This window comes from Microplitis demolitor, chromosome 4 (genome assembly GCF_026212275.2).
Source record: "Microplitis demolitor isolate Queensland-Clemson2020A chromosome 4, iyMicDemo2.1a, whole genome shotgun sequence".
NCBI lineage: Eukaryota > Metazoa > Arthropoda > Insecta > Hymenoptera > Braconidae > Microplitis > Microplitis demolitor.
Window position 1 is genome coordinate 3,677,807 of NC_068548.1, and position 12,345 is coordinate 3,690,151.

At 29.7% G+C, this 12,345-nt stretch overlaps 1 protein-coding gene and 1 long non-coding RNA gene across 4 annotated transcripts in view; one reads left to right on the forward strand and one right to left on the reverse strand.

Annotated features, from left to right (window-relative positions):
* Positions 1-12,345, forward strand: part of LOC103574876 (suppressor of lurcher protein 1) — a 331,756-nt gene that overhangs the window by 124,918 nt on the left and 194,493 nt on the right. For all 3 annotated transcript variants that reach the window (XM_014442139.2, XM_053738735.1, XM_053738733.1), the window contains exon 4: positions 9,710-9,927. In XM_014442139.2, coding sequence (XP_014297625.2) covers positions 9,710-9,927 — 218 coding nt within the window. The remainder of the gene's footprint in view (positions 1-9,709; positions 9,928-12,345) is intronic.
* LOC128667662 (uncharacterized) overlaps positions 1-12,345 on the reverse strand; it is a 77,361-nt gene that overhangs the window by 16,484 nt on the left and 48,532 nt on the right. The window lies entirely within an intron of this gene.

Genomic DNA, 12,345 nt, shown 5'->3' on the forward strand with positions numbered 1-12,345 from the left:
GTTATCGCGAACTATGAAAATTTTAAAAATTTTGGACAGTTTAAATTCGCAGCTTCAAAATTCAGTCACAGAACGACATTACTCTGCCAAAAAAAATCCCTATTCACTTCACGTGGGAGGGTTTTTTGCTAAGATCTTTGAATTTCCATGACTGGAGTAGGAGTGAATTCGAATTGAAATAAAATCCTGATTCACTTGTAATTTTTTCCATGTGTACGCAATAAAAAATTTGCTAACGTTACAAAAAAATTGTAATCGCATTGAATGTTTCGTTTTGTCGTCTGTATGTAACAGAATTTTGTTACCGTAAATTATCTATCGTATAGTTATGAAAAATTTTTTTTCATGTGCAAAAAGTATGACCGGAGTCAATTAGATTAAATCAAAGCCTAATTGTTCAGTTATGAAAAAAAAAAAAAAAAAAGAAAAAATATAAAGAATAAAAAAAAAATGAATTTTTTAATTTATAAAATTCCCGAGTCATTGGTTCGTAACGTATAAATTATTGTGTTGTGCAGTTTTTTTATAACCATATACACGGTAGCAATTGATCACACTGACAGTTTGCTGTGTAGTTCGTTAGCTCATGTGATAAAAAGGCAGTCAAAGAGGTCGAACGGGGGTTCATTCCGAGTTGGAGCAGTGCATCGGTGCGTGGGAGAATGAAACCCAAAAATGAAAATTAAAAACAACTCAATAATAAAAAAAAACATGAATTGATAGATAATAAAATTTGTGATAGAAAAAAAATCTAGTAATAGGAAAAAAAACGATGATAGGAAACAATAATAAAATAGCATAAAGCCAGACAGTGAATAGAAAAAAAAATAAATAAAACGATCAAGAGATGAGTCACAAAGAGTTTAAATATAAAATATGATTGGGGTCATAGTGGCAAAATAACAATCAATAGAATCACGCTTCAGTACTCAAGAGAATACGATATATACATTCTATCGGATTTTTTTAAATATTTGTAATTGATGATATTAAGGGGAGTAAAAGTGTATAAATTTATGACGTTTATGAATATTGTATAAGAAAGTACTTAACGACATTAAAATACATTTTTTTTTTCATTGCATTTTTTTTTGGTTCGTTTTTTAAGAATAGTCTAGAGTTTTTCCTCTCGTATTACATATATTTTGGTACTTACTTTTTCTTCTTACGCGAGACAAATTAAATCGAACAAACTAAAGAGTCAATTGTATTTGCCACTAAATTGACAACTGGTACGAGGAGAAATAAAAATTTAACGGCGTTTATATTTTAGGATCATTTAAGATTTTCATATCCATTTCATCCTAATTTATAAACGCATAATTTTATTGTTGAAGGTTGAATGTAGGGGTTGTTAATTTAATATTAAACGAGTAAGTGGTAAATAATTGCTATTGGATATGATCCGGATATAATTAATATATGAAGTCCATATGGTTCATATATGGAGAAAATATAACTCATACATGGTCATATTTGCTAATTGACCATTTAAACTCCATATATGATTCACATACTTCATACATACCCATATATGGATATATGATTCATACATGCTCCGGATATAATTAATATATGGTCCATATGGTTCATATATGAAGAAAATATAACTCATACATGGTCATATTTGCTAATTGACCATTTATACTCCATATATGATTCACATACTTCATACATACCCATATATGGATATATGATTCATACATGCTCCGGATATAATTAATATATGGTCCATATGGTTCATATATGAAGAAAATATAATTAATGTGTGGTCATGTATAATAATTGACCATTTATACTCTATATATGATCCACATACTTTATATATGCTCATACACAAATATATGATTCATATATCAAGAATATATGCTTCATACCTGCTCCGGATGTTATTAATATATGAAACCTACACGGATCATATATGAAGCATATGAGCTTTATATATGGCCATATATGATCATTGATCATTTATTCTCGATATATGACCTATCTGCTTCATATATGATGTATGATATGATATATAATTCATATATGATTCAAATATGATTAATATACAAAGCCTATATGGTTCATATATGGAGCATACATCAATTCATCGTCAAATGATCATAAATATTTTTGTTGACTGAAAAAAAAAATTAGTTTGACATAAAAAAAAAAAACAAAAATATAAGAATGTTATATATTTTTATGTAGATAATAAATGAGTGAACATCTACTGAAATATTACTATCGTAAAAATTTTCATCGCAGACATTGACACATCTTGGATAAATATCAACGTCAACGAACCGACACTTTCATTTGCTATACGTAAATTCTACTCGTATACACTTCAGTGTCGCTTCACTCATATATATGCAAGTTGACAGTCAAATAGTCGGTCTACGAATTGTCGTTATACAAAAGCCTGGGACATTTTCTGATGGAACGATGAGAAACGAGTGAAATGCGGTTAGAAGTGGGTGTAAAACACGAATAGTGAGATAGTAAAAAGGGGATAGGTGTGAAAGGGGTACAGGGACTGGAGTCGAGCTGGAGCTGGGGGAGAGAAATAAATGGGGGAAGGAGGTAGATGGGTTTTTGGAACGCACTCGTGCGACTCACGAGAAATATGATGTCGTAGCCGGAAGGGTGGCAAAGATGAATGTATGTACAAGAGACACGAGAAATCCCGAATAACGTATTTTCACAGTTGTATATGTATATATATACATATATATAGGAGACAAGAACGTAAAGAGAAACAGAGTGAATGACTTCAGCAGTGAGTTTGAAAATGCAAATGAGAAAATGAGTGAAACAATTTAAGGAATAAAATGCCATAATGATTAACTCAATGTTGAATGATTACTCATATATATTCATGTGAATATTCTCTGTATTTGATATAAATGTTCATTTTATTTTTGCTGGCTCATCTTCATTAGAAATTAGTGTCAGGTTTTTTTTTTTTTTTTTTAAATTCAATTCGTTTTGCTCGACAATAAACCAAAATGAACATCAAATACGGACCAGTTAACTGAGTCATCAATTGAAACAATACATTCGTTGAATTGCTTATTATTATTATTTTTTTTTTTTTTTTTTTATGGAAAAAAAATGATTTCAATCGAAACAGAGAACCCAATGAATTTAAGAGAAGTGCCTTCGGATAAATTTATTTACATTAGATCTAATGAAAATTAGCCTTTAGGACAATTAGTTGGAAGTCGGTGGATGTCATTTAATTCCATATTTATTTTAAAAAATTAAAATAATAATTTTTTGATGTATATTAGAAATTCATTTATGCTGTGAAAATATCTATTCTAAGGGGTTTGGGTCAATGTTAGATCAGACCGGGACTTAGTCGCTGAACATAATAACTTTTGTTAGATTTTAATAATTGTATGATGTGAGTAATAAAAACGATTATTATTGATAAAGATTATTTTTAAATAACATTTAAGGAGGTTCGATACCAATTATCTCCCTAGGGGATCTCGTGGATTTTCTATTGTATTTTTGCAAGGTTACAATTTCTACACACCAAAATTTCATTAATAGAATATGTTATGAATTGACTTACTTTTAGGAATTAATACAATATATTTTCATTAGAATTGCACTGAATCATAAAAAAAATTTTTTTTTAATAAAATAATTTTTTTTAATGAAATAAGTGATTAAAAAATAAACGCGAAAGTACGGCAACAGCGCGCTAGTGTTTAGTAATTTTTTTGTGTACTATTGTTGGTCACAAGGTTCATTACTAGCTGGAGCTCAGGTCCGACACCAATGATTATTAGTTATTCAAATTTCCCGCGGTTGTGTCATTTCACGCTGTCGCCGTCGTTCCTTAGCTTCACGACACATGTGACGTCATTAACTCAAATTCGCCTCTTATATCATTAATAAATTAATAACAAACCCACGATTAAACTTAAAAAAAATATTCATGTGTTCAGAAATGTTTAATTATTTGATACTGAATAATTTATACCGATGGTATTATTGTATCAAAAACTATAGCACTTTGAAAAATGACTCCCATTTACGCCCGTGTAAAAGAGCGAATTTTGAAAATTTATTTCTTGAAAACGGTGTAGTGAATCGATTTGAAATTTTAACAGTGATTCTTTTTTTATGACTCTTTTGATAAAAAAAATTTCAGAATTTTAGTATTATTTCGAAAATTGGTATCGAACCTCAGTACCTAGTGTCGAATTAATCGAGAGACGGTGCGTCATATAACTTTCACACCATCAGTATTTAAAATTTTAACACCGAATGATTCTCTCCACATCGCAGACTCAAAATTGTTAACAGTGCATGGAAAAATAAAGTAAAAAGAAAGATCATCATATCTCAGAATCATTGAACCTTAGAATTTAAAATACTGACTAGAACTACAACAGCTTTACAATATAGCTGTTTTTTTCGAGTGAGTTAGAGCGATTTCCAAGCTTCCAGCAGAGCATTATTTACGCCCCCAGAACAACTCCAATAAACACTACGCTCTCTTTCTCTATTTCTTTCTGTGAAAGGCAGTAGGATTTCGTCGGAAAAAAATGATCTCAAAAGTACTCTGCGACGTGTCTGAACAAAAGAAACTAAAGAAAAAAAATATCTGCTGCTACCCCCATCATCAACATCCAACACACTCAAATGGTTTTATTATATTTTATTTATGACACATGGAATTTTTACGTGGCTCATTTTTTTTTTTTTTTTATTATTACGTGACGAGTAAATATAATATCATTTTCTCACAGAATAAAACATCAATTTTTATATGTAATAGATGGAATTTAATTTCAATTATTAAATTTATAGGTAATAGTTTAATCTTGTATTTATATAAGAGACCAAAGATTTATTTGCAGTGATGAGACGAGATTTTTTTTTTTTTTTTTTTTTTTTTTTTTTTCATCAACAAGACAAGTAAAAATGTTCGGGTTCGGAAAAAGTTAATTGAAGTTAGTATAGTTTTTTTTTGTACCGCATAACAACGATACCAACAACATTGATAACTGATGAAGAAAAACAAAAAGGAATTCTATGAAATAGGGTATAAAAAGTTTGAAGGGAAGCCACTAGATTTCGGAACAAAACGATTAAAATCTTCTCATCAATCACAGCCTTTTTTTTTTTATTCTCTATTTATTTGTTTCTTACTTTAAATCTTTGAACACTTTCAAGAACTGATTCGTAAACATTTTACTGGGTGATTGGTTTAAAATAAAAAAAATTTTAACTTAAAAAATTCTGCTTCTGTTGACTGAAAAAAAAAAAATTCAATCAAAATTCATCTTTGAAAGTTGCTTGAGAAGCAAATTTTAGCCTTATAGAGCGATAATCAGATTTTCTAGATCAATTCAGTAGCAAAAATCGCGATTTTTGGCCTTTTTGACGACCTAGGAACCCTTTGCATGGCTTTCTTATGGAATCTTAGTTTATACTATGCTCGAATACGATGCAGGGGATCGAGATCTACTTCCAAACCAATTTTTAGGTCGCTGGAGCAATATCTAGATTTTGTAGATTGATTTTAGTGGCAAAATTCGATTGCGGCAGTTGTAAAAAAAATTTTTTTTTTTTTTCGTTTACTCGCTTATTTTTTTTTATAAGTTCTTCGAAGGAAAATGAAGTAAAGCGCAGTTTTGAATAAATAATTATTTAAAAATTTGTTTCTTTATTAAGAAAAGTTGAAAAAACTTGTTCATTTACTCACGTTTCAAACTTTTTTTAACTTCCCGAAAATTCATATCGAAAATAGTTTTACCTATACTTCAAAGGTATTTTTTGTTTTTGCTTTTTTATCCTTAAACCTTTTACTATTTTCCGATTCTTGGCAATCCCTTCTTTACGACCACAATGTCTGCAAGTTTGGGATTGAGTTTGGTAGCGTGTGATTGGCGAGACGCCAAATGCCACCGGAAGTTGCGGTAACACACGGGACAAGAGTGAAGAATGTTTCCAGAATATTAGTGCAGAACATGAATTTATTTAACTTCTTAATCATTCTGCTAAACTTAAATTAATTTATAATACTTTAATCTTAATATACAAACTTTAAAATACAATTACCATAGTAATTATATTATTTAATAAAGAAATTATAAATAATATTGATATTACAACGGTACTAAGAAAATAAATTATTCCTGTACCATTGATTTTTATTATCAATATCGATATGCTATTCAAATATGAAGTAAAGAAGACTGCAAAAATTCGTAGGAAAGGTTGGGACAAGTTGATCAGCCTAGATCCTTATGGAAAAATACTAATAAAAAACAAATCAGTAGTTTTTTCACACTTGGATTACTATTTGTACCGATTGATTGATGTTCATTAATTTTTTCATCAATGAAAAATTATTGGTCACTACTGGGGTTCGAACCCGGATCCTTCTTTATATCAATTGAATCCTGTACCACTCTGCCATTACACGGACTCAATTGTTCGGATTATTCAGAAGGTCTGTGCTTATCAGAGGAATTTCAATAATCTTGACAATGCAAATGATATTAATCGCGATGACTGAACAGTTTATAAATTTCGACTGTATTTAAGTAGAGATTGAATATGAAATTTTAAGGTTAGAATTTTTTTATTTGAAACACGATCGATAGCGATCACTTTCAATCGTACTAATCGGAGTACTAATCACACTATTGACAGCTGAATTTGGTATCTCGATTCTTTTATTGAGAACTAAGATACCAAGACGGAGGTCAAATAGGCCATAATTGTAATAGAAAAATTTTTTTAAAAAATTTTAAATTTGCCGCTTTTTTCGAGCTGGTTATCTTGCCCCACTATTTTCTACAAACTATTAAGCATTTTTGAACGAATAGTATTTTTTTGTTGTTTGTAGCGTCTACTACAAAAGATCGCGATTCATCTAATTATTAATTGTGAAAAAAGATTCGATTCGGAGGAACATGATCAGATATCAAATTTTTTTTAGCCGTAATATCCATCAACAAATACGAATTTAAAATTATTCAACTACTTTTCCAATACTCATTTTTGTTAATAGATTATTGATTTATATAACTACATTTATACTTTAAATATTACTATTAACGATATTTATTACTGACATTTATGGTAAAGAAAAAAACAAATGAGTATTCGTGTTTTGTAAATCCAATATTGATTTTACGATAAAACATTATGCATCTGACTCAAAACAAAAAAAAAATGTAAAAGTATTGGTATAATAAAAAGAATAGAGAAAAGTGGAATCTGCGAAATGGAATTTAACTCGTTTCACGAAAGCCATTAATCTTGCTGCAGTAACCAATTGTGTGTTGGGTTGGTATAGTTATACCAACCTGACGTACTAATATAATGGCTGCCAACTAGGTGTGGTACGTTACCAGAATGGCTAATTGACCGGGAACAGTTGATGGCGAATTCAAACTCAACTAATTTCGGTACTACATCAATAATATATAATATACAAGTTTATGGGAGCAAGTGTCGAACACGAACTGCCCTTCAAAAGTATTGACTATTTCGGCATTAAATCATACTCTGTAGCTGTCTGCACACGATATTTTGAAACAATTATTCAATCAGCTTGACGGTTTCAAATAAATACAAGAAACAGCATAATTTTGAGGTTATGCTTTATGCTATCATTAGATTTTTCATCCCGAAAGAGAGCAAAAGTATTGAATACAGTATTAAGAAAGGTATTGTCAAAACACAATGTACAGCTATTTGGTGAAGAAGCAGCAGAGTGAGAAGCTGTCTACAGCATAACAGCAAGTTAGCAGTATACAGAAGCTTTAAGAAGAGTTTTTGAGTAACACCCACATGGCGAAAAAGTAGCTATGTCATCGGTAGAAGCAGTCTTCAGCATAGTATAAAGTTAGTGGTCTACAGAAACTGAAAGAAAAGTTAGTGAACAACAGCGTAATAGATGAGTGGCTGTGTCATCGAAAGTAGCAGACAACAGCTGAGCAGAGAATAACTGTCGAAACTGTTGAAGAGGAGCTGACTCCAGTATAGCAGAAGAGTAAGCAATAGAAATCAGATATAAATGGCTATATCAACAACATAAGCTATAGTTACATCAAAATCGATTAATAATATTCCATTAAATCGCTCTTTGTCTATTTTATTATCTTGTACATTTCGTTGCTAAAGTCCATTTTAGCGCTGCATTATTGTAAAGTATTTTCAATAACGTAAAGATACAGGAAGTTTACACAAATAAGAAAATTTTCAGAATATGTGATGTAAGATCTTGAAGGGATGATGAAAATGTTGCAATGGAAATGAGAATTCTTGTAAATATAGGCTAGTTTTTTTCTGCTAATTGTGGTTTTAAAGATTGAGATTTAAGAACAAAATAACGATACAAAAAATTGTTTGGATTTTTTAACTGCACTCTTATGCAGTCATAAAATCCTTCCAAAAAGTAAGCTACTGGGTTTTTACCCGTCGAAAACTAACCTAATCTCACGCCGTTACTATACATTAACAATACAAGCCGAAAATTTCCGACAATTCCCGATGATGGCTTACTTTCTAGAGACTACAAGCATTAATATGGGTCGTACTTGTAAACACATGTGTTTTTGTAGAGAATGGGCCATAACCTTAAACTGGTGTCAGTAATCTGTCTACCGAAACACTTCATTTTAGGCATAGGTTTTTCATTAACTTGACGCGGATTCCATTTTTTAACCCGTAAAACTAAACTATTTACTGTAAAATTAATTTTCAAAGAAGAAAATTTGATAAATTTAGATAGTTATCACCATATTAATATTTATGCAAAATACAGTTTAAATAGAAACATATTTGGAACCAAGAAAGAAATCAGAATACAATTTTTAAAAAAAGTATTCAAATATATTCGTACTAGAAATTCCCTCCCTCGCTTTTCTGAGCGTCATTAAAATTAGAATCAAAAAGTACACATATATTTGCATTACATATATATTTACATTATTTATAAAAAAAACTAACGCAATAAAATAGAAGTGAAAATTCGCAAATCAAATGAAAATGATCACAGTCTAGTGAGGTTAGGTCTCAATATTTGACTTTGTATTGTGTAAAATTTACTGCAAACGCCCTCTATCTGATAATAATAAAAAAAATATTATTAATTATCAGACCTTACATCAAAGAAACGTTTTATTTATTTTTTTTTTTATTTCGATAGTTTCCACCGACGTTTTATAATTTTCAGTTCTAGCAAATAAATGAATAACGTACTTTACTTTTCTTGCCGCAAAATAAAAAAAAAATAATAATAATAATTACACGCGCATAAATTAAATATTTATTAAGTAGCATGAAACCTTTTTCTAGCAAAAGATCGAATGGCGAGTTCCATAAAAAAAAAAAAAAAAAAAAAAAAAAAAAAAAAAATGTATTACTTCCTACGTTATCAGTGCTTCGAAAAAAACCTTTACACTTTATGAAGGTATAAGTTATAATATACGTAAAATAAAAGATAAAATAAATATATATGATCAAAGGAAAAATTATAAAAAAAATTGTTAAATATTCTCTTTCTTTTTGCTTAAATAGTATAATAAATAACGTTTAAATATGTAATGAAATATCAAAAAAACATGAAAGAAGTTTAAAAATTTTTTTTCTCATACATTTAATGCATTAAAAATGTGTAATCCAACTAACGAAATTAGTGATGATATCTTTATATAATATTCGTTTAATTTTTTTTTTACAGCTGCTCGAAAGGTGATTATCTCAAAGTCTTCCTACATCTCGAGGGTATAGGAGTTTCTGAGTACACGCCCTGGTCTGGTTTACTTTGCGGAAGTTTAAAAAACATTCCTCAAGTCTTGTACAGTGCTAGATCTACTCTTATCCTCGAGTTACATACTGGTAGGGAACAAACCACCAACTCAACTGGTTTTTCCGGCACGTTTCGTTACATAGACCGACGTGAGTATTTTATTTATTTTTTCTTTAAATATATATATATATCACATGATCAATATATATGTGTATATAAGTATGGCTCATACTTTAAAAGTTTTACTTTTATGTATGGTGTAAGTAATAAAACATCATTCATTACATGAAAATTATGATAAATATTCAGTAAATTTAAACTCTTGACATTATTAATATTTGTTCCGTTGATACGTTGAAAGAGACGATACGCTTTGTCACGTTTTTATAGACAGGATTAGTCTTTATAGAAAGAGAATTTTTGAAAGTTCAAATTTAGATCAATGAACCCAAGAGATCAATCAAATCGAGAACATATCAAATTTTTTGACTTGAAATGGTATGGCCTTGATTTTTGCCGCGAACCAAACTTTGGTCACATTTTTTATATTTAAATATTCATATTATATTATAGAAATTTTGTAAGAGAACGGGGCGAATAGAAATAAGACATCATTTTTGAAAAAAAAAGTTTCTTTGGAAATTTATGTAAATAGTTTGAAATTAGAGGTTGTTTATAAAGTACGTTCACACTTATAAGGGGGGGGGGGCAGGGTGGCTTACTATGATAAAATGTGACGGGAGTCTTGGTCCAAAGAAAGGTAACCTTCGCAGCTTTCTAAACAATTTTGCAACTTTTTTTCTCGGATTTTAAAATTTTATTTTATTGTCACGATAAAAAGTCATTCGTTTCATATTTGTAAATATATAAATATTTCTACGTATACATCTTTGTCACAGGGGAAAGTCTATCATTTGTGACGCAATATTGATAGAGGGGTTGCAAAAAATGTGACATAGCGTGACGAAGGGGAGGTCTACAAAGGTAAAATTTTGAGTGACGTTTTTGATAAATGACCTTTTAAGCATGAGGTAAGATGGTCACCTCAAATATTCCGGCTATTTTAGAATTTTGACAAAAAAAAATTTTCAATGAAAAAGTACAATAGCAATGCTTATGAAAAATAGAAAAAATCTATGATATTCTGCGGGAAAATCGAAAATAAGTATATAGGGTTGAATACATCTCAATATTGAAGTCATAGCTTAAAACTCTCGGGGAAAAAAATTTAAATCTTAGATCTAAAAATTTCGAATAGATTTCAGAAGATCTCTGATGATTTTAGGATTTAAAAAAAAAGTAAAAAACAATTAATCGTATTCGATAAATCGTAATTTATACTGAAATCTTTTTGTACACTTATATATTATGGTTATTTTTATCTTGATATTTATTTTTTCATTTATTACTTTTTTTACTCTGGCCAAATAACTTTTCAAGTTTCTCAATTTCTTCGTGAGTTTACCTCACTCAAGTACTAACGAAAAAGTTTCGCAAATAAACGGAAGTTTTCGAAGCATGACTGGAGCCTTAACGAATGTTGTATTGATCGCACCAAAAATTTACCTCGTGAAAATAATTATAAATATAAAACGATAGAAGAACGATTAAAATCTACTTTAATAAAGGAAAGATTATAGAGCGTAATTAATTTAAGACTTAGAATCGTGTTTTTTTTTTCTCGATTTCATAAAATATCGACCCTCCGCGTTTTTGAAACCCATAGGACAGTTCTGTAAATTTCCCTAAAATCTCAATTGTGTTTTTTTTGCTTACATAATCAAGAATAAAAATTTTAAAAACCGCTTCTTCGTTACTGATTTTCGATTCTTAAATTTTGAAACTTTAGCATAAAACGTAACTTGTTAGATCTTGAAAAACTCATAATATAAAAACTGCATATTAATTCAAGCTCTTCGAGCTCGAAAACAGCGGGAAATTTTGAGCCTGGCTCGCAGGACCAACCGACGCCTTTTTTTTGTACGGGTTCTAAAATTTACAATTAAAATTTTGCTAAAATAAAAGCTTTTAAAAACATGATTAAAACTACATAAAACAAAGATAAGATTTAAATAAACCAATATTTTGGTTAACACTCTCCATAACATTTCACATCAAGTGCTCTTTCAATACAAACTATCTATTTACTTAATTCAACATACATAAACACACATACATCACATATTTACACATATGTACAATATTCTCGATCTCTACTACACTATCACAACATATTTACACATACATATCTATGTATAGAACACATACATATATATGAAAGGTATATAGTTGCCGACACGCAAACGGCCTCAAAGTGGACGCATGTCCTTCTTGTTATTTACTCTCGCCAATTTCGACAGAAATGCTTTTGTAGTACAGAAAATAAAAAAAAAAGTCACTACACTAGTAGTTGCAGTTGAACTAGAGTGAGCTTCAGCAACAATTGAACGTGCAATTTAGGCTACGAGAGTGTAGAGAAATGACAAGAATGGACAAGTTCAATAGTGAAAAAGAAAATAAATGAATGAATGAATGAAAAACAAAAATTTTTTATTCATATTGAAAGA